The 22,872-nt window shown below is 41.3% G+C and overlaps 1 protein-coding gene across 9 annotated transcripts in view; it reads left to right on the top strand.

Annotated features, from left to right (window-relative positions):
- Positions 1-22,872, top strand: part of TNIK (TRAF2 and NCK interacting kinase) — a 347,969-nt gene that overhangs the window by 276,580 nt on the left and 48,517 nt on the right. For 3 of the 9 annotated variants that reach the window (XM_059687031.1, XM_059687025.1, XM_059687026.1), the window contains exons 13-18: positions 3,353-3,463; positions 4,309-4,395; positions 5,447-5,635; positions 12,374-12,538; positions 15,267-15,506; positions 17,863-17,969. In XM_059687031.1, the coding sequence (XP_059543014.1) occupies positions 3,353-3,463; positions 4,309-4,395; positions 5,447-5,635; positions 12,374-12,538; positions 15,267-15,506; positions 17,863-17,969 (899 nt within the window). The remainder of the gene's footprint in view (positions 1-3,352; positions 3,464-4,308; positions 4,396-5,446; positions 5,636-12,373; positions 12,539-15,266; positions 15,507-17,862; positions 17,970-22,872) is intronic. The other 6 variants (XM_059687029.1, XM_059687030.1, XM_059687028.1 and 3 more) reach the window with 3 other exon arrangements.

Genomic DNA, 22,872 nt, shown 5'->3' with positions numbered 1-22,872 from the left:
CCCCTCCAACAGCCCAACGCCCAGGAGGAGAGAGAGCAAACATTTCTTTTTTCCTGGAAAGGCATTAACATGGAGACACAGTGGCTAGAAATTGGCAAGGTGCCCTCAGAAGGTTGGGGAAGTGATTTATTTTTCCAGTCTCGCCACAGGAACCAAAGCCCTGGCAGATGCCTCCCTGAGTTAGCAGCAGCTGATCTGAGTGAGATCAGTATTAATTATTAGCCACTTTTGAGTGTCTTTCTCAGAAACTACAGAGTAATTGGGAAGCCCACACCCTCTTCAATTGCAATCAATACTGTGTACACCTTGTGCAGGGACCTGAGTGGCATGTAATTATAAAGAGTATTGATTCCTAGCAAAAAGGTTGAAAATGTACAAATCCTTCACATAAAAATCATCTCAATCTTCCCAAGGCTTGATTAATTTTTTCCTCAAGAAAGAGGCCAATGGTAAAAAATTTGAAATGTTAGCCAGACCAAAGCTATTTCCTGCCAGGAGCCAGATCTGTACACATAATTATTTGTATTCTCTGCGCTGGCATTGATTTGCTTTGGTTGTGTGTTGGAAATATCTCTGTTTTGGGTCCGTAATCCAAGTTATTCAGTCAGTTCCCAGAATGATGTTTTCTACTCATATCTCCCTGTATTATTTTTTCTGTAAGACAATAATCACATGTCTGGAACCTGACTCCTGTGCCCCTCATTCCCTTTCCTAAACCCGCTTTTTCTTCGCTATCCCTCCATTTGCCACGCTCCTTGGCAAGAACATCACTCACCCTCACACACCTCATAGTCACCCAACTGACTATTTTATTTTGGCCAGATTCCAAGTTCTACTTCTAAGTTGGCATCCACTCCATTCCTGTTAAAATAACTGAAAATCTGGGTAGGTTTTCATCTCTCTTCTTTTTGGCTGCATCTCCCCGCTCAGTAGGGGTTCCTAACATGGACTCTCCCACTGCCTTTGCTTCGCTCATGGATGCCCTATCATTTTTTCCCTGGATCCGTTGAATGACTCACACTGTGTTCCAGCTTCTAGTCTTGCACCCTCCCCTGGCTGTTAAGAGGCCTCTTGAAAATGCAAGTCTGATCATGGCATTTGACTGCATATAGTTCTCCAGTGGCTCCCCATTGCCTGCTATCTAAGGTAGACAAATAATTGTTGATCTGGACATGATAGGCATTGAGCCTCAAAAGATGCAGCTTATCTCCCGAGCCTCCAAGGTGATGGGAAGACAGCAGCCCAGACGACCACAGGAGGGAGCCACATCACAAAGGCCTCCTCACTCTGGCTTCTTTAGAGTTTTGAGTATCGTTGGGCATTGGGGCTGTGTCAGAGCTTTTGTACTAAAAGCTGTTTCCCTGTTTGTGCTGAGCTAGCTTGTCAGTGGGATACAGTCACAGTCCATTCTATTATGAGTAACCCATGTTTCCTCAGCTGGGCAGTTGTTGTTGAGAATGTTACAATGGAATGGACCCCCTGAGGTATCCCCTCCAAACCTAGTATTTGAGGAAGAAGAGATCCCAATGCCATTACTGGGCTCTGACACAAAGGGAAGGGCCTGCCTGTGACATGTCTCAAACAAGACGCTAATGGCAGGGGGCATGGAAAGTACTAACTGTCCTGTGTATTGCGGGTGTTTAGCATCCCTGGCCTCTCCTGCTAAATGGCAGGCATGTCCCTCCGTCATTGGGACAACCAGAAACCTCCCACATTCCCCACACATTCCAAGTGCTCCAGGGGCTGGGAACAGGACTATCCCTAGTTGAAAAACATTGGCTCCTGTGACTACTCCTAAGATGTTCCTCTTTCCTGAGAGGGTAACGAAGAGCTGGATTAATCTGTGATCTTTCTATCCCTCCTGTTGCCTCTTCACCTTTTGTAAATGCTTGAGTTCAGATTGGAGTTACATTTCTAGGCTGTGAAATCAAGCTCCATCACTTGATTTCTGGGTTTGACCTTGAATGTGGGCATGACCTTAAACAATTATTTAATCTCTCCGTGTCTCAGTTTTGTCATATAAAATGGAGGATAATAATCATATCTGCCTCCGAAGATTTTTGTGAATATTAAATAAGATAAAGCATGAAAAGTGCTTACCACACTGTCCCCTGTCAGAAGTATGGTAATTGGGTGAGATGATGGTGGTTCCTGAGCTTAAGAGTCTTACTTGAGTGAGAACTGGAAATTGATACTTAAAAGTGAGTACTCCAGAAAATGAAGAAAGGCAGCATGGTGTACCAGAAAGGGTGGGAGTCAATAAATGCTATTCTACCCTCAGCCATTAATCAATGTGTAGTCTTGAATGTGTTGCTTAACCTCTCTGGTCTTTGCTTCCTGTAGTATGAAGTGTTTGCACAACACGGTGGCCAAAGATTGAATGAGCCCAGCTGGCATAGCTCAGTGGTTGAGTGTCAGCTTATGAAGCAGGAGGTCATAGTTCGATTCCCGGTCAGGGCACATGCCCAGGTTGTGGGTTCGATCCCCAGTTGGGGGCGTGCGAGAGGCAGCTGATGACGGAATGACATGGGGGTTGTGAATGTGCATGAAAACCTATAGAGTCTCATAAACAGTTTGATAAGATATAATGAGTAACTTGTTATACCTTAGTGTTTCTACCCCTGATTCAAAACCCCCATCAACTAACCAATTGGGAGAATGCAGTGGGAACTTCTCGGGAGAGATGCATAAACCTAGAAAGTCCACTTGCATGGTAAATAGCAGGTGTCTGAATTGCTCTCTGTGTGACACTGAATTGTTCTCTGTCACCTTATTTTTCTTTTCTTTTTTTTTACTTTCAATATTATTTTGTATTGGTGTCAGGTGTACAGCATAGTGGTTAGACCAAGCATGTCAAACTTGCGGCCCACAATGAATACTCATTAACGATTACTCATGTATTTCAGCCCTTTGTACTCAGCTGTCTCTTTCAAAATAAACCTACGTTTCTATGAAAATTAAAGCTTTTTTTTTTTTGCGGCCCACATAAACTTAAACCTTGTTTATTTGGCCTGTGTTAGCCTTTGAGTTTGACAAGCTTGGGTTAGACAATCATATACTTTACAAAGTGTTTTTCTCAATATTTTAGTGCCCATGGTTATCATACTCTTACTATATTCTCTGTGCTGTAATATACATCCGTGAGACTATTTTATCACTGTTAAGGGTACTTCTCACCTCGTTCTTGCCACCGTGTCCCCCAGTGACACAGGAGAGAAAGAGCCTTGGGGCATGCAGACGTCTCTCGTTAAGAGCTCACACGTGCGTGCGTTCCGCAGCTGTCCCTGCTGGTTTCCCGACACCCCCCAATTGTGTTCGGTTCCTTCACGGTTGTCTGCTTGTTGCCCCACAGCAACAAAGGCGGGAGAAGGAGCTGCGGAAGCAGCAGGAGCGGGAGCAGCGCCGGCACTATGAGGAGCAGATGCGCCGGGAGGAGGAGCGGAGGCGCGCGGAGCACGAGCAGGTCAGCTGGGACCGGGGAGCCCCGCAGATGGCCCCGGTGTGAACTCCAGCACCAGCTGTCTCTGGGGTGTGGGTCACCTTCTCTTAGGACTGCTCAGTGTAAGCAGGTGTTTATTCTTTCTCAAGCAGCTATTCTCACCTATTCAAGAAGTCAAATGCACAACCCTGGCTATGTCCACTCACTGAGGCTGGCTTCCTACCCAGGCCAGAGTCCCCTGCCACACCTTGATCTTCTGCCTCGCCCAGCCCTGGGTTTCTGCTTTGAAGGTGGCACTGAAGCGTGAGCCACGAGCCACGTCCTACTCTGTCATTGCTTCAGAAGAGCTTTTCTACCCAGGCCATCTCTGGTGTCCAGGACTCTGAGCCATTGATGCAGGCCCCTGTCTCTGTTAGAATCCCATTCTGAGAGCACAGCAACACTCTGCAGGGTGGTTCCCGTACAAAGACGGCGCACAATGGCCTTCAGCAATTATTGTATCCCTGCTGCCTGCACAGGAGCCTCCACACTCCCTAGCATTGTTCATTCCAGGTAGCCCATAAAGAGGGAGCCTGTCATGAAAAGCTTTCCAATGTAGCTGGGTTTATTAAAACCAAATAGTCCCAGCCATGTCGGTCAGCGGTTGCAGAGAGCCGGCTTGTGCTTTTGACTGCATTGAAATGCTTCTGCTTGGGTGCGGCGTCCTTTTCCTGTTTGGTGAGGAGGTGGCTGGGTATTTTCCCCCCCTCCTTCCTTTCACACTTTACTTGGCAGCTCTTGTCAACCTTTGAAATTACCTGTTCTTTTTTTTTTTTCCCTCTCTCTCTCTCTTTGTGTTCCTCTGAATTCTCTGCTGCCTCCCTCTCCAGGAGTACATCAGGCGACAGTTAGAGGAGGAGCAGAGACAGTTAGAGATCTTGCAGCAGCAGCTACTGCATGAACAAGCGCTACTTCTGGTAATGGGAAAGCCGGGAGCCAGCTCACCTGCTCTGTGTTCATCGTATGTGCGTGTGCGTGTGCGTGTGTGTGTGTGTGTGTGTGTGTGTGTGTGTGTGTCCTCCTAATGTGCCAATCCAGAAGAGGAGATCCTTCAAGCCTATGGACCTCGAAAATCTCATAGAAACTTCATACATTTCCTGACCCAGTTTTCCGAGTCTCAGTACATTTAATGCATTTGTTATGTATTCTTTAGTAATGCCATCTATCTGTAAAACTTCAACATGAATACAGCCTTATTATAAGTTTAGGCTGTTTTTGAGACTGTGTTTATTGCAGAGTGATTTTTAAGGTCATTGGCAACATGTTAGAATACAATCACGCAAAATGCACCTCTTCCAGAAGAACCCACTCAGCCCGGCAGTCATATTTCATTTGCAGACTATTAGTTTTACCCTCGTGATGGGAACATTTTGCAGCTTCTACTTGAAGTACTTTTTATTATTATTGCAGTGCTCTCCAAATGAGTTTCTTGATGTCCTTTTTTTTTTAACTGAATTTTTATTTGGTGGCACTATATTTTTTAGCCTGTACATAAGTTTGCTGATGGCTTATGTTGAACCAAGTTCTGCTAAACAAATGATAAATGTCTTTAGCCACTCTTTCAGTTTTGTACTTAGTTGTACATGTTTGAATGGTTTAATTACTAAATTAGGAAGTGGATGGTTCCTTATAGGGGCTGTGTACTGACCATCCAAATGTCCTCATTATTGCCACTTCCTTGGTTGTAACTCATCAAGGATAAGTTGCTTTGAAATGGGTAGTGTTCTGTAGGGATTGCCATGAAAGCAATTGTGTTTTCATTAGGTGCCGCGTTCTGTGTAGGTGTTAAGCCAAAGCTGTAGCTTTTCTCTGTGGCACATCCTGATATCCTCCCGTGGTTCTGTCATCATTGAGGTCCTTTGTTACTTAGCATCACTTTTGACTCCATTGCATGCTTAGCTGGTACTGGCCAATGGTTTCTGTATGGTGATTTGGCCTCTCTTTGCTGCTCTTTCCTGGCCTGGACAGGAATATAAGCGCAAACAATTGGAAGAACAGAGACAAGCAGAAAGACTGCAGAGACAGCTAAAGCAAGAGAGAGACTACTTGGTTTCCCTTCAGCATCAACGGCAGGAGCAGAGGCCTGTGGAGAAGAAGCCACTGTACCATTACAAAGAGGGAATGAGTCCTAGTGAGAAACCAGCATGGGCCAAGGAGGTGAGTGAGCAAGCAAGTGTAACAGCGCCCTGTTGGCAGGCTATTGGCCATAATGAGTTCATCCAGGAAAAGTGGAGAGTCAAACTAGTGCCACAAATCTAGAAAACGATTCATTGTATTATGTGCACACAGCTTCTGGAAGAGCCATAACATTATTTCTGTAGAGAAATGGCAAGTCACCTTAATTTTTTTGTATCTTTTTGAATACAGTGAATTTTCGTAAGCAAAAACAGGAAGTAGAAAAATTTTCCTTATAGGGAGTGCAACTGAGTTTGAAGAATGAGGAATTTTAGCGAGTTTTCCATAGAATTATATGACCCAGGATGTAAGGAATTCTAGATAAAATCATTTGTTTTGCAAATGCTTCCAAAGTAGTGGTCCTTTTTTTGCTCAACTATGAAAAGATTTTTAGGAACTTGGCTTTGTGATGAGCTATTTTTAAAAATCTCATTAATAACAGTTGGGATGGTAGAAAAATAGGGTGACAATCAAATAGATAAAGCAAACAATATAATAACTCCAGCCAGCCAAAATCAACAACTCTTCTAGGGAGTCACAGTATCACCTTGTGTGCGTAATACCCTGGTTTTCAGTTCTGTCCTTATTTGTGGCACCTAGTAATTTCCTTTATTTTCTTCTGAACATAGCTCATCATTTAAAAGGATGTTGGCATTATTTTGTGTTTTGTTCTAATATCTTCAGGTATTTATAGTTAGAGCTTATTTCAAGTTATCTAGACTACAGTGTTACCAGAACCATATTTCTTACATAAGATCCTATTTTTATAAAAATTTTCTTTTTATTTTTCTATTCTCTTACATATGTATAGACAATGCTTGAAATGATATTGTCCTAATGTTAATGACAATTGTTTATGGGAGGAAGAAACTACAGGATTTTTTTTCTTTCAGTCCTTTGTAATGATTATGCACTGTTTTTACAAAAATAACTTTTTTTCTTTTCAAACTTAAACAACTGAATTTGTAGAGAAAATAATTTGATTTCCTATAAAGAACGTGTTTGATCATTTTCCCTTTGAGTCTATAATATGATTTGCATTTGCCTATGTCTGTAACAGCTGCCTCTTTCTCTAAGATCAATAATTTAATTCTGTAATCCTACTCCCACAGATAGCACCAACCCCTTAATAACCCACCTCTTCTTTGAGCTAAGCAGAATGATTATGCTATTAAACAACAGGTGATGTGCATTCTGGCTGGCAGAGATGTGCCACCTCCTTCCACTGCTAGACCATTTCCTAGCATCCCAAGTTGAAACCTTCAGCTAAGCCAGACTTACAGCTCCTGATTACGGCAGGTCTTCCGAAGACTGAAAAACTAGCCTCTACTAACCTAATGCCAGTAGCACCTGCAGAAATTAATGATTCCAGATCAAGACACCTGTTTGAGCATCACTCATGGAAGGAAAATGGACCAGCTTGTTCTATTAGACTTGGACTTGAAGAACATCTGAAGCCCCAGGAAGCTTCAAGGACCATAGTGAGATCTCCAATGTGATCTTGCTCACCAGGAAGTAGCCTAACAACAGAGTTAGGATCTAAGGTCATTTGTGCATCTCCAAAGTGATAAGTCCCCAGTTGTCCATTACTGCAGTTAAGGAGGGCCTTAGAGACGCATGTGGACCTCCGTACAAGAGGGCCATGAATTTATACATTCTCACAGGTACCTTACCCCCTCTAAGAAGTGCTGCATTACTAAAGGACCTCTCTTGGATGCATGCACCTGGCCTTCAGTGTTCCAGCCACAAGGACAAGATTAAGACAGGGACACCTGCAGATCCCATTGGAAAAGACCATGATACCTTGCTAAGCACCCCAGAATTCCTTCTTTCCCCTGTGCCAAAAAAGGGGGGAAAGCCTGAAGCAGTTTCCACTTCCTTCCTTCTGCCTCTACCCAGCATGTTCTGATTGAACTTAACCATTTTGACTTCATTGTTTTCTAGTTATTATTCATCCTCTCTATTCAGAAGTAGTTCACAGTTCCTGAGCTTTCAGAAGCCAAGGCATTCCTGGGGACAAATCTTTGCAGATGTCACCAAAGCAGTTTTCTAGGACTCCTGATTCCCCTGTGCTTCCTGGCCAGGCTCCTGGCAGTAAAAGGAACGTAGCAGTTGGGTACACAAACAACATGGCCGTGTCATCAAGCACTCCCGATGTGTGGTTCCCTGGCCTTCAAAAGTCTGGGCCACCTCTGGGGGTGACATCTTCCAAGGTCCCTGGCTGCCCTAGCAGCTGGTGCTCTTCCTTTGGGCTTCATGCACTTCTAGCCATGTGAGAGCATTCTTTGGGGATTTCATATTTAGTCCTATCCTCCCGGGTGTGGTAATCCAGCTTTCAACGAACCATCAATCTATTCATGAAACAGTTCCCAAGTTTTAAAGTGGGTGTTCATATTTTAGAAGAAAGATGAAGCATTTAGATGATAAAATGAGTGACAAGTGCTAAATTTGGGATTGGAGCAACTGGTGTAAAAATAACAACAAATAATTGTCTGCCTTGGTTTGATTCATCATTATTTTAACACCCATTTTTTTAAAATAGGAATAAAAATGAGTGAGGATCCTTATCACGTTAACCTTTAATGTTTCTCATGAGCAATGTACGAACTTTTCTTTTAGAGCATTATTTACAGATCTCTTTTCTTATAATAGGAAGATAGGTGGGGCTCAAAGTAGCCGAACGGTAACATACATTTCAATACTTTAGATATGAACAGAATCGCAAGCTCAGCGCTATATTAATTATCAACTGACAAAAAGAACCTGGGTTAAGCTCGCTTTTGAAGGTAGAATAAAAGGTTCCATTTTCATTTTCAAATCATCCTCTGCCAGGAAATAAATTTGAAAATATCCTCACCAGGAAGGAGTGGGTAGCTGTGCCCATCCCATGGTCTCCTATGATACTGGATCTGGGCTTTTTGCCCCATGGGCCATTGAAGACGCCACCCAGTTGTCTTCTACCCATGGCAGCCTCCTCTATGACCTGTTCCAGAGTTAGTTTTCTAGCTCAACTCCATTCCTATCAAGATGGTTTTTCCTTCTTTGATTACTTTTCCACCCACTTACTTCTCTTCCTTATTCCAAATTCACATTTTGTCCTTGAAATGTAATGTTGTGATAATGCTTCTTCCTCTGTGTTTTTTGTTGTTTCATCTTGTGAAACCTAAGTCATCGTCGCATTTCTCATTACCTTTCTCATCAGTTTGATGGATGCAGTAAGGACAAATGAAAATACTTGATCATTTGCAAACCTTTGTGAGCTCTTTCCTCTCTCCTTTTGCTGAGTTTCCATCTGTCCTGAATGTCACATTTACTTTGATTCTCAGATCTCAGCCAGAAGGAAATATTAATGTCTCTATTAAAAGGAGGGGGATTATTCTCACCCCTTTAAAATTCTTTGCTATTTCTGGATTGGAATGGAAGTCAAATTTGTTCTGTGAAAACATCAGTGTGATATTCTGTTAAACATGAGCAAAATTTGAAAGTCTTTCTTTTTCTCACTGTTGCTTTTTAAATGATGAAGTTTCCTTTTTCTTATAATGGAACAGATTACTTTCCTTAACATTGTATATGATTGTTTGGACCTGCCAGTAACTGTGTGTGCCTCCCTACCCCACCCCCACACTTTTTTTTTTGCACTAACACACAGCAGTGACAGAATGCTCTACCAACATGAGATTGTATTTTAATTTTTTTAACACTCTTTCATATTCTCTCTCTGTGATGTATGCCAGTCATCTGTTCATGGTTTTATTTGGCAAATAATTGGCCAGAATGTCTCTATTTTAAAAAGAAGTATGTTTTATTGATTTTTAGAGAGAGGAAGGTAGAGGGATAGAGAGAGAGAAGCATCAATGAGAGAGAAACATCGATTGGCTACCTCCTGCACACCCCCAACCAGGGATTGAGCCCGTAACCTGGGCATGTGCCCTGACCAGAAATTGAACCGTGACCTCCTGGGTCGACACTCAACCACTGAGCCACACTGGCCTGGAACCAGAATATCCCTTTATGTCCCATCAGCTCATTGACTTTTAAATCCTGTTCATAAGAATTCCTTCTCCATTTGGTTTTCCCTATTCTACACTGATGTGTTGTTTTCTTTATATGAGTTATTTTATATATGAGGCTCCTAAATTGCCATTTAGAGAGTTTACAACTCTGCTCCTACCTTTCCTCAGTCTCTGCTTATCTTTCTTATGATTTCGCTTGAGAGAGACCTAGAAGGAAGCAGTAGGAATTTGAGTTCAAATTCTTCTACTTCCTTGCTGTGTGACCTGGGACAGGTCTTGAAGCCTTCTTGAGTCACAGCGCCCCATCTAGACTGCCTGCCTTGCAGGAGGGAGGGCAATCATGTGAGCATGCCATTGAAACTACAGGCACTGTACAAATGCAAATTAAATATAATATTAATATATTTATATTTTGTTTCCAAGGCCATTGTCACCCACAAGGAATACGTGTTTGCCTTTGTTGTGTCTGGTTGGGATTTCACATGAGCAGGTTACACATCTCTCTCATATCCTGTCCCCACCTTCCCAAGTGATAGGTGCATTTCCCGTCTCTGCTTAAGATTTGCCTCATTTTTTTTTTAAGTTATGTGCTTATTCATATGAGGATCAATATTTTTCTCTGGCATCATTGGACCTCTTGGAAAAGTAGTTCAGGCCCTTATCTTTATTTTTTTCTTTATTGATTAAGGTATTACATGTGTGTCCTTATCCCCCCACAGCCCCCCACTCATGCCCTTACCCCCTGTTGTCTGTGTCCATTGGTTAGTCTTATATGCATGCATACAAGTCCTTTGGTTGATCTCTAGCATTTCATATGAATGAGTCTTCCCTGTCCTCAAAGGTATCTCACAAGAGATATCCCCAATCTACTCAGTAACCCCCTGCCCATGTGGTTTTGCCAAAGGAAAAGACGGCTCAATTCTTTATGTGCCCAGCAAGTGCAGGGTCAAAGCATCTAATGAGCACTTAAAAGTCATTTGTTGACTTGTCTCTTTCTCCAGTATTGCCTGTAAAGATGAAAAATTCAAACTGTTTTGTTCAGTTGGAATAAATAGGAATTTCCATAAGATTGTGTTCAGTTCACCACATATTAGCTCTTAAGTAAGGTCTTCTAAAACCTTCATAGATCCCACAGCCCTACATCATATAAAATATTATTAAAATGCACCCATATGACATAATAAATATATACTTGCTGTCAACATTTTTAAAATTACTTATATAATTTTGTTTTGAAATTCTCTCAGCAAATATTCATTATTGCTAAGTGAGAAATTCTAAGCTATAAATTGTTTTCAAGTATACAAAGCAATTTAACAATTGACATTGATATAATGTGTTTCTTAATATATTCTTATTTCTTTTGAAAATTTTTTGGAAATTGTGTAATCAATGAATTTTTCAGGTCTTCTGTATTTGTGAGCTTTTATACATCTCAGAGGCCTTAGACATCACTCCTATAGTACCCAATGGACAACATAGCCCTGCCTGGAACAGAATTTTATTTCTGAGACCACAGTTATTTTTTCTTTTTCCCTATAATGCTATAATAAGTAGTATAGCATTTCTGCAGAGGTGATTCAAGCCTCTCCAGAGTTATTTTAGTTTTTGTGTTAAAATGATTCTTTTAATAAGAAAATGCTTTGATAGTGTAATTGATGAGTCTCTCCCACTCTTGTTCTCCATATTCATGGATAATCCCTTCAACTATAAAATTATTTGAAGTAGATTTCTTTTTTGGTATGGTCTGGCACCTTGACACTGTCTGGTGCTATTAGAAGACTTTTTTTATGGTACTTTTGGTATTTTATGTCTTCTTGGCAACATGAGATTGGAGCAAAGGTTCAGCTAATAGATTTTTTTTATTATTGTGTAAGGCAAATTGAAACATACCTTTATTGTACCCCAATTTTCAATCATATATGAACTTATTTGGGGGGAAGACACTTTCTTCTTCTGTCTCACATATCTCTCTCTCTCATTCAAGTTGTAGACATGAGATATAATGAATCAGGGGACAGATGTTGGCTGGCCTTGTATCAAAATAATCAGAAGGGCCTGCTCCTGGACACACTGCTCAGCTTCTTCTCTGTCCATCTGAAACTGGTATTAGGATGTTTGATAGAAGTAGTCTCATTCGGACAGGCCATGCTCTTTATCGAGCCTCCTGGAACACCTTCTTGCCTCTCAGCAGGGAATGGGGAGACATGGAGGCTGGGTGTGCTCTGCTTGATTCCATTCTTCCCCTCCCTGTCCCATGAGTCAACTCAGAGCCATTTTCTGTTTTCCCAAGAAATCTTAACGCCTGTCATAGTTCCCTTCTCCTCCCTCCCTGACCCCTCGGCTTTGTGACCAATCAGCAAGATCATATCCCAGTCAATGCAAGATGAACTCTTAAGCAGGTCCCAAATTCCCAGCTAACTAAAATAGCACAAGATAACGAATAAGAGAAAGGTGATGGCTTAAGTGTTCTATGTTTTTGTGATGGTGTTTATTCTAACAGAAAAGAGCTTTTTCACAAATTCTTGGTGCAGAACAGACATGGAGAGTGCGACTCCTTGAAAATGAATTGATCAGAGGGACAGAAAAGTGGCTATTCGAGTGACTACAGAAAATCCTTCATAGGAAGTAATTCAGCTTCTATCCACCTGTCCATTGAATCTCTCTCGCTCTCTCTTTTTTTGTTTGTTTGTTCGTTTGTTTCTAGGTAGAAGAACGGTCCAGGCTTAACCGGCAGAGTTCACCTGCCATGCCTCACAAGGTTGCCAACAGGATATCTGACCCCAATCTGCCCCCAAGGTCGGAGTCCTTCAGTATCAGTGGGGTTCAGCCTGCTCGGACCCCCCCTATGCTCAGACCAGTTGATCCACAGGTACATCCTCTCCTTTGTTCCATTGCCCATTTCAATAGGGAGACAGGTAAATCTGCTAAAAGCCCAGGGGATTGTAACACGGATTCAGGCATCAGGCCAGTGAAATGTTGACCCTTAATATACAACCTATTGCAATTTAAGAGACCCCTCTAAATTTGAAGGGTAGAGGACGGGGTGAGAAAGAGAAAAGCACCTCCTTAACTTTGAGCCCACCACAAAGTTACTTGGTAAATTGGCCTCGCTGGAGAACCGTAGAAGTTTCTGTGAGGTGAGAACAAACATCTTTTTTTAGTTTTAATTACCGAAATAAAATTCAAATGGACCTTTGATATATAAACTATTATATTACCTCTTGTTCCTTGGGATTTGGGTGTGATCCGGAAACTGGGAAAATTAGATGGGCGTGGATAGCAGTGTGTCTCCTAAGTGTGGGCCCAGGACCAGCAGCATCAGCCTTCCCCCAGAACTTGGGAGAAATGCAGATTCTCGGGTCCATCTCAGACCTGCTGAGCAACACCTGGAATGGGTGTGGCAGCCTGTGGTTTAACAAGCCCGCAGGTGATCTGATGCACTGTAGAGTTTGAGAACCACTGTTTTAAGCTAGCTGGGAAAGGAAAAAGGTTACACCACTTTTAGAAAAAGAGGAAGTTTCTGGACATTTTAGAGGACTTTTAAAATTATATGTGGCAAAATAAAATAAACTATGAAGTGAAATAAAGTATATGATTTCATGAAAAATAAAGATAACTGCTTTCACCCAAATGTCTTCAGTTCCTCCCAGGCATCCACCTGTATTACCACGTGCATAAATATTTTGAGGTCACCTTTAAAATATGTAATGCTATTTGGACTGCAGTTTAAAGCAGTAGTGCTAAAATCAAGGATTCTTGTTTTTAAGTTTGCCTTTTGCATATGAGGTCCAAGATTTGTTGGTACCAGCCAGCTGAGCATATCTTACCCTTGGTTGTTTTAATTTGCATATAATTCTTCCATGCCTGACCTTTCATAGGATGCATTTTTATAGGAACTTCTCTTTTAGCACACAGACCCTCTTTTAAAACGTTGAATTTTGACCTTTGAGGGTACTTTTGCTCTGTAAAAGGGATAGTAGAGGAAAATTTTATGAAACGTCATGTAAGTGACTAGGAAATAAAAATATAGATATCTCCCAGCCGGCACAGCTCAACAGGAGGTTACAGGCTCAATACCCAGTGTGGGGCGTGCAGGAGGCAGTCGATCAATTATTCTCTCTCACCATTAATGTTTCTATCTCTTTGTCCGTCTCCCTTCCTCTCTGAAATCAATAAAAATATATTGAAAAATATATAGATACCCCATGACAACTAATTGGATTAGCATTTTTCAGAAGTTTTGATTATTGTTATGTCTTTGATGCTTTTAAGTAGGTTTGTGTTTTGTGCTACATATCTTTAAAATATACTTTGTTGTAATAGTATTATTTAAAGAAATTCAATATTATTATAAATTTGGTTACAGCCTTATTCTGGTGGAAGCATAACATTCAGCTGAGCTAGACTTTGAGGATTTTCTCTGAACTATAATAACATTCCAAATTCCAGCTTAAAGGGGGTCTGAAGAGGCTGGGGCATAACTGCTCCAGGATAAGACCTCCAGGGCAGGAAGAAGGGGGCTAGGCTTATGGAGCGGGCTGGAGAAATGCCCCCCAGCAGTCCAGGCACTGAGATTTCAGACCAAAGAGGAGGTGATAGGTCCCTTATCCAAACCAGATACACAATTTAATTTAGAAAACATTATAGATCTTTCCTCAACCAAGATTTATTGAACTCCTTCCACATGCCAGGCACAGTGCTAGACTCAGAGATACAAGGTCGACGTGGCTCCTTTCTCCAGGGAGCTTGCCTTCATGTGGGAGGGGGAGACAAGCTTACATGGCATTAACAAAGAAGTGTGAGCAGTGCTAACAGCAACAGATACTCTGAAATCTAGATTTTAATGATTTGTCTTAAAGAGCCAGATTAATACCCAAAGACTGCATGTCTTTCCTGCATGAGAAATATCACCACATGCTAAATTGTGAGACAACTCTAAAAGAAATGTCCTGGAGTTAAGATGTATATGATATCATAGGTGGTAAGAGCCAGTTCATCACAAAGCAGGAGAGCCTAGCAGTCGGGTGTACCATGGGGGGGATGTATGGGTTACGGTCCAGGCTCTGGTACCCATTAGCTGTGAAATCTAGGCTGTTACTTAACCTCTCTGTACCTTTCATTCTCACATGTAAAATGGGGAAAATAATTGTGTCACCCTCATTAGTGAGTTCCCAAGCAGTAAACTATCCAGAGCAATTCTTGTTTTACAGCATAAGAGCACTCTCTAAAGTCAAGGTCAGGGGTTTTCAAGAAGGCTGTTTCCAATATTAGAAGAGGAGTACCTATAAATGTATTGTTGGTCAATACATGTTCACTTAAAATTGTTAATGTTACTATCATCCCACTTATTTCCCTGACTTCTTAGCAAATAAATCACTTAACTTTTGGCCAGGAACCATGGTTGAGCCCTACACAGAGCTCTAAGTGGAAAATTTTGAAGAGCTCTTAAAAGTGTGCTGCAGATAGCTGTGATGGGCTTTATGTACACCAATCCTTGTGCCCTATAACTTTATTTTCTCTTTCACTAAGTGAGGTACTTACTAGCTGATCTGTTCTTTCTCCTAATAATCCTGCTCTGATGTTGGTTTGATGCTTAGATCCCACATCTGGTAGCTGTAAAATCCCAGGGACCTGCCTTGACCGCCTCCCAGTCAGTGCACGAGCAGCCCACCAAGGGCCTCTCCGGGTTTCAGGAGGCTCTGAATGTGACCTCGCACCGCGTTGAGATGCCGCGCCAGAACTCGGATCCCACCTCGGAAAACCCTCCTCTCCCCACTCGCATTGAGAAGTTTGACCGAAGCTCTTGGTTACGACAGGAAGAAGACATTCCACCAAAGGTAACATCACTGGGGTGTTCTCATTGCCATCACCAACACCGTCATCATCGTTGATGGTGATGATTACCCCTGTTCCAGACCTTTCATAGTAATGGACATTATGCCAAAGCACTGTCCCTTGTCATGTCTGTTTTGGTCCCTCTTGATTCCCACGCTATGAATTGGATTGTCATTTATCATTTCTAACCTCTGTTTTCCCTTAAGAGACAGAGGCTCAGGTTGATCAGATGACTGGGAAGTATATATCCTCTCTCCAGAATTAGAACTCTCAACCCCAAACATTTCAAACTACTGTTTTACTATTCACATTAAGAAAAGAATAATGGATATTTTTATTGGTGACTGAATCTGTATTTAGACAAATTCAAAACTTACAGATAAAAAATAGAAAACTCATTTATTCCTATTTTTAACAATACAAAGTGAAACCAGAGTGCAGGTGTTCAGAAAATATTATTGCTCCTATAATATTTTCATTAGTCTCATTTATGGAAAGCTTCTTGTCGGCCAGGTCATCATTTAATTCCAAGTTTAACTTATTAGTGAGGATAAAACTCTAGGGTAAAATGACCCTCACCCCACACTGCACAGTCCTGGGTTTGGTTTCTTTTGTTTTGTTCTTGCCTACAAAAGTTATTACTCATTCCAAAAATTGCCCATGTGACCATGCATCTCACTGCAGAGAAGCTGGAAGTATTTAAAAATAGTGGAGAAACTTTTACATCAGATTCTCCCTGGTTCAGGATTCCCCTTTCTTCTGAACTCAGCATAAGAGCTATGACAAATGGGATACTGCACAATGTCCAGTGACCAGTGCTATTGTTGATTCCAGAAAAAAAATATAACAATAATAAAAATAGATAATACCACATGATTTCCAAACATTTTCCTCAAAAGGATATTGTAAGAGGATATCCATTGTTTTGAAAATGAGCAGTGCTGTTCTCCTCTTATGGAAGCAGAGATGCCGTTAAAAAGGGTTCTTGTGGCAGCCAAGTTCAATATGGAAACCAGATGGACGGAGGAGCAGACACAAGATCTGGGGAAACTTGAATGGAGGTTATCAGTCCACTCTGTAAAAGCATGCAGGCACACGTTTGTAAACTCTGGGAGAAAAATTTAGATCAATACTAACATTTCAGGTTCTAATTGTTCATTAGACTCTTTCTTCTCTACAACTATTTAAGCTTACAAAACGAGAAAGGAAGACAGTAAAAGTGATATTTAATTTGAGTAGGTGAGAGCACTGATTTGGTCATTTTGCTTCATGTCACTGACTCGTCTTTCTAGGTCTTTAACTTAAAATATATTCTAATAACCAATAAAATTTCTATTAATGTGAACATCATTTAATTTATTGATAATCTTAAAATAGGGCACATTTTTAAAATATCTAGTACAAAACACTAAAAGAGACCTTCCCCTCCTCCAAAAAAAATGAAGAAAAACTGAAGTACCTGATGAATGTTGAACCCAAATAGCTGTCACGGGACATCAACATTTTCATTTCCTGGGCACTTTCATAATGTAAGTTTTCTCTCTACTCTCCTCTCATGTTGGACTCCTTAAATACAGTTACCATATTTGATTTCTCATTAAAAAATGTTTCATAAAAGAAGGCATTCTTGAATTCTACCTTAGGCCCTTGCTAGGTTAACTAATGATACATACATTTTCCTAATGTACCTCGCAGTGTGATTGGTACTCAGTCTTTTTGAAGACCCGTCCAGTATTTTCAGTGTTAATCCTGTTTTCTATTATATTTGCAGATTGACTTTTCAAAGCTGTGTTTGGGGTGTTATTATTCATTAGTAATTGCGAGTTGATGAGGAAGTGGAAACATGCAAGATCTATTGCAATAGTTTCTCTGAGCTCACAGACATGTGGCTTTTGTCCCAAGTTCTAGCCTGATACCCTAGTTTCTCACCAGATTTCATAATTTCCCTTACTGTTTATCAGTTGTGCTGTGAGCCTAAAATGAAACTCAAATTTATCTGGATGGTTCTTAACTGATGCAATTTCCAGTGATCAAGTGAGTTCATGGTACCCTAGAGAAATTTCTGGCATCCACCAGGCTTGCACACAAAAAAGGGAACTCAATGAATGAAAATAATGATCATGATCTGTTTTTAAATGTGTTTTTAAAATTCAGGACCACATTCCTTAATGGTTGCTGAATATGCCTCAATGCATTTTGTTTGATTTTATTTAGGGAGTTCAATCATTCTTTCAGAAATGAAAGATGTTTCTTCCCTGTTTCTGGTCATTGCTGTAACTCCTGGCAAATCTTTTTTTCAGGCAATCACTTATGGAAGCTATTTTATGGAAAATATTTCTGAATTCGCTTTTCTTTCAGGTGCCTCAAAGAACAACTTCGATATCCCCAGCGTTAGCCAGAAAGAACTCTCCTGGAAATGGTAGTGCTCTTGGACCCAGACTAGGATCTCAGCCCATCAGAGCAAGGTAAAGGGGAAAGACAGTTCAGGTGAAGGAAGAAGCCCCCACCGTTGTCGTCATTATTGCTCTCCTAAAAAATGTCTTTGTTCTTTTTTATGTCAGAGGCATATTGACTGGCCGTCTGGACTGTACTCTTTGGTGGGACAGAGCATAGGCCTTCTGTTTCTTCAGCAGCTTTTCCCAGACATCGGTGTGCAGTGGGGGTTCATGAATGAATGAGCGAATGAATCAATGAATGAATCAATGAATGAATGAGGCAACCCAGAAGCCAATCAGGTGTATCTTCCCTGACAGTTTTAAAAATTGTGGAGTAAAATTGCAAGGATAAGCCTGGTTGTAATATCAAAAACCATCCCTTGAGAGACCATTTTATGGAATCAACAGAAGAAAATGGCCTGGTTTGAGGGGATTCTTAGCATCAGGTCCAGAAATGTGCCCTGAGGACCACTGAGACATTGGAAAGTAATTGCCAAAGAAATGCATTGGGGACCAGCTGCAGAGCCCCCCTCACTTGGCAAATGACACAGGGACCAGCCCATAGGAGGAACTCCCCTGTTGGATTATGGAGGGCCACTGAAATGCAGCCAGGCTTCCACTGGGGCTCTGTACTCTCCGAGAATTTTCCATCAACCATGTACAATCCTGCAGACAGGAAGTTGCATCCACCTACCGGTTGGTGCAGAGATCTTGAGAGAAGCTGGAAAGTAAACAGCATCGTTACAGTATCGCGGCAGATTTTCTGTGGGAACAGATGCTGTTGGCTGCTACAGCTCCTCAAGCTTCCCTCAGAGTTTTCATGATGAAAACTCCCCATTTTAGAACCAACTGAAATAGCAAAAGGCCTCTGCTGAGACTATAAAAAGGATGAGCCTGGACAGCCTGTTTTGTTCTTCTTTATTGTGTTCATAATAAGAGAAGGACTCTCTCCCTTGCTAGTGAGAGAGAGTAGGCATGAAGGTTATGATTATTTGCATAGATCTTGAAAATATGGAATGCTTTTGATCATAAAGCTTTAATCTTCCTCTTCACATGAAGAGCCTTAGGAAGGGGTCGGTCCAAAATAAGATGGAACTGTACTAAGAACAGGAATCCCTTTAGGGCAAAGAAGCTAATCCACTCTGAGTGGCTACCAATAGCAGGAAGCTCTGAATGAGCCATTTTTGTCCAGTGATTTGTCAGATCCACGCTGAGCGAGTGTTGCTATAAGCAGTGCTGAGGAACACTGGGCTACCCTGTGACCAGAGAGCCCCCTGAACTTCCTCAGTCACCCCCTCCAAGCAGCTCGAAGCCCCACTTACCACTGCTACTTCTCCTTTGAACTCTGCCCTGAGGCTCTGTTCACTGATCAGTTGCTTAGAATTTTAGTTGCTGTAAATCAAGCATCATTTCAACTTTAAGTATTTTTCCTTCTATCGGTCAAAAAGAAAGGGAACTGTTGTCATATAGTCAAATTAAAAGCAGCTCTTTGTTCCCCCAAAGTGTTATTTTAATAATGTCAGGGCCTAAGACGGTTGATATTTGATGGTCAGTGGCTTGCAAAACATGAGCTTTTCCCTCGGAGCCACTTAAATATTGTACTTTGTGCAAAGAATGCAGGATTTGTGAGACAGCTGACATTTTTCTGCTTACAGAGGAGGTAGGAAAGGAGTGAGCTAAGAGGTAAAGATCACTTACCTACATTGAAAGTCAGAGGGTTTATGGAGGACAGGGAGGATGGAAAATCCCCACCTTTGCCACCTGGAACAGTTCTACAAACGCACCTTCTTCTAGCTATCACGTATCTCCAAGTGACCAACATTTAAGGTATTTAAGGTCTGAATCAGGCTTTGCAACTCGGGATTACATTGCATTTTTTAAAACTTGAGGATGTGTTTTCTTGATTGTGATAGAGATAGCTTTAGTTCATCTTTGTTGCATAACAAAGCACCCTAGAACCTGGTGGCCTGAAATAATAACAATTTATTATTTCTCACGATTCTGTGGGTTTGCAAAGAAGTTCTGTTGGTCTCGCTTGGGCTCACTCATGCAGCAGCACTGAGCCGATGGTTGTCAGCTGACCTCCATGTCGTCCTTCACTCTGGGCTTCTTTACTGTGTCCAGTGCACAAGTGCTTTTCACCACTTTCCCTGCATCATCTTGCTGATGACCCATTGGCCTCCACAGGTCACATGGTCAAGCCTTGAGCTGCTGCATAAAGGAGTACACGTGCATGGACACTGGGAGATGCGATTCACTGAGGGCATTACTGTAATACGGAGACTCTCCTACTTTCTGATGGCCTGAATGAGGTCTTCAGAGTTCTTTTTGTAGCAGTTGTCAGACAGCTGCCCACCCACAAAGCCATTAAAAAGGTAGCTTTTAAATAATTCATCTTTTACCATGCTGCTAAAGCTACACTTCGTGTACTTGGTCAATATTCCTTTTTGTCCTCCTAGCCTTTTCCTTGAAATGGCTCTGAAGGGAGACTAGAAAATTAGCACATGTAGAATGGTTCCCCAGAAAGATTACGCATGTAATAAGGGACAGGTTCAGGATGTTTTGTTATCAATATTTTCATTTCATTGGCTAAATTTAGCAAATGTTTACTGAGGATCCGCTCTGTATGCAAGGCTGTGTGTTGCCTTGGGACCCAGTGACTCAACCAAGGCTGCCTGACTCATGGGCCCATGGGTCAGAGGATATAATATGCCTGCTGCTCTTCCGTGCTACAGGTATTATTAGGGGCAAAATTCTATTTCTGAGTCCCCAAGTCACCAGTTGGAGAAGAACCAACAGGAGAGCAGTCCTACCTGTGTATGTTATAAAGTGATTGAGAAATAAGCCACTCTTGTGCTAAACAGTGAAGAAAAATAATTGCTGAGCCTAATGCTTAAGAAGTACAGTTTTCCCTTCCTAAATCCAGTACTAAGGAACTCCAGTTACTAGATGCAAGACATTATATAGTCATATGTTTTAATCAATAAACTACTTAGCATCCCGAATAGAAGGCTCTTGAGTTAAATTGGCATATGCAAGCATGTACCTGTAACATGAGGGGAAAATCAGAACTTTACTGTTTCAATAGCCTTCCTTCTTCCAGAAAAACTTGCCTGTTATTGTCACTCTCCCACTGTCTGCACATGCCACTCCAAATCCAAGAGCCCTATTGGACACAGGTTTTTAAATAGATACCTTTTGGAGGAGGTACATCTGTGCTGGTGTCAGTCAAGAAAATGTTATTGGACCACCCCTGTGGATCCTTGCCTTCTGCTTGGTTTGGGTCAATTTAATATATTTATTTCCTTATTCATTAAACACTCTGGAACACCTATCACTGCAGAGTTCTGTTCAGTGTCCATGTGCATTAGAGATGTTAACTAATTTAAACTATATGACAGCTCTTTGAAGTGGTGACTATAATCAACTCCATTTTATAGATGCAGAAACTGAGATGAACACAACTAAATTACCCAAGCTGACAAAATTAGTAAGCAATAGAGCCAACATTTGAAAGCTGGTAGTGTTGCACCCAAGTCCTCACTCAAGCACCACGCCATGTGAATCTTCCAGTAGTGAACGCAGCTGTCATTGCTGCCTCGTTTTCCCAAGAGAAGGGGTTGACAGGGCACTGTTTTGCCTCCACCTTTCTCGCTGTATGATTTAGTGAGTCTGTTAACAACTCATCTTCATCTTATGGCTATTGATCCTCATCTGGTGATCTTTCACTACCATTTAAAAGCTTTGTCCCATGAGACCCACGTATACCCCCCAAAATGTCCCTACTCGAGCTGGAACTAGTACCATCATGTGCTTTTAACTATTTCCTTCCTGGAGGGCCAAAGTCTGGGTGAAAACACTGTGACCCCTCCCCTGTTCCCTGCCCGTCCTTCTTCAGTGTGTGCAGCTGGGCCTTGCTCAGGCTGCTAGTTCAAAGGGAAGTTCTCGGATGCCCTGTGGACTCCCAAATGCCTTATGTTGTCAAGGTGATGAGTTAAGTTTAAATCAAGATTTGATTTGCTCATTTAAAAAAATATTTTTTAAAAATTCCAGGGACTTGAATATTTAGCTTTGATTCATGTGTTCTCTTAAAGCAAATTAAACTTTGATCAGACCAGTACATTCTGAATATGAAAAGATTTAAATTAAGCCTGAAACTCCCAGTCAAAACGCAATAACTAAATGCTTAATTTCAAAAAATAATTCTCTGTCCCATTTCAAACCTGTCTTCTTATGACTCCTTTATCCCCGTTGGCTGTGTCATCAAAGAACAAAGTAAAGTGAATTTTGGCAGCCAGCCAGTTAATTATAGACTTGGCCCACGTGTTTGGGCCAAGAAATCACTTTGTAATCCTAATTTTATGTTTTGACTTTTTATATGATTTAAGTAAATGGAACAATTGCCACATTTTTCCTTTTTTACTGTATGTTTCATAGACAAAGCAGCATTGTCTGTGGGATGGCAAATATCTGAACTAAAAGTTAGCATTTAAAGAAAGCTATATGAATGTTTTCAAGTTTTTACACATTTGAATCTGAGTAGGTTCAGTTAATATGTGAACAGGAGAAATCTATTATCTCGTGGAATTCTTCTGAAATTGATCTCCTCTAAGAGCATTTATCTCAGACCCCTAAGCCCCAAGGCCAGACCATTTATTGCTACATAATAAGGAAGAGAAAAGATGTGAACAATATAACTTTTTTTTTCTCAAAATACTCATACTTCACACAAAACGAATTCAGAAAAGGCATTTTAAAGTTTTTCCTATTTCTGTGTGGTTACATAGAAACAAAATACTTTTTTCAGTCTTCAGTGGCGAAAATAGCAACTCTGTTAAGATCACCCATGCCGGCTCGCTGCTGTGGGGAGGTCTTGTGCTAATGAGGCCCAGGTCACGGATTTAATGCCCATGGGAACCAATTAGCTTCACAA

This window comes from Myotis daubentonii, chromosome 3 (genome assembly GCF_963259705.1).
Source record: "Myotis daubentonii chromosome 3, mMyoDau2.1, whole genome shotgun sequence".
Taxonomy (NCBI): domain Eukaryota; kingdom Metazoa; phylum Chordata; class Mammalia; order Chiroptera; family Vespertilionidae; genus Myotis; species Myotis daubentonii.
Note: the sequence above shows the minus strand (reverse complement) of the source record. Positions and strands in the feature narration are given on the sequence as shown.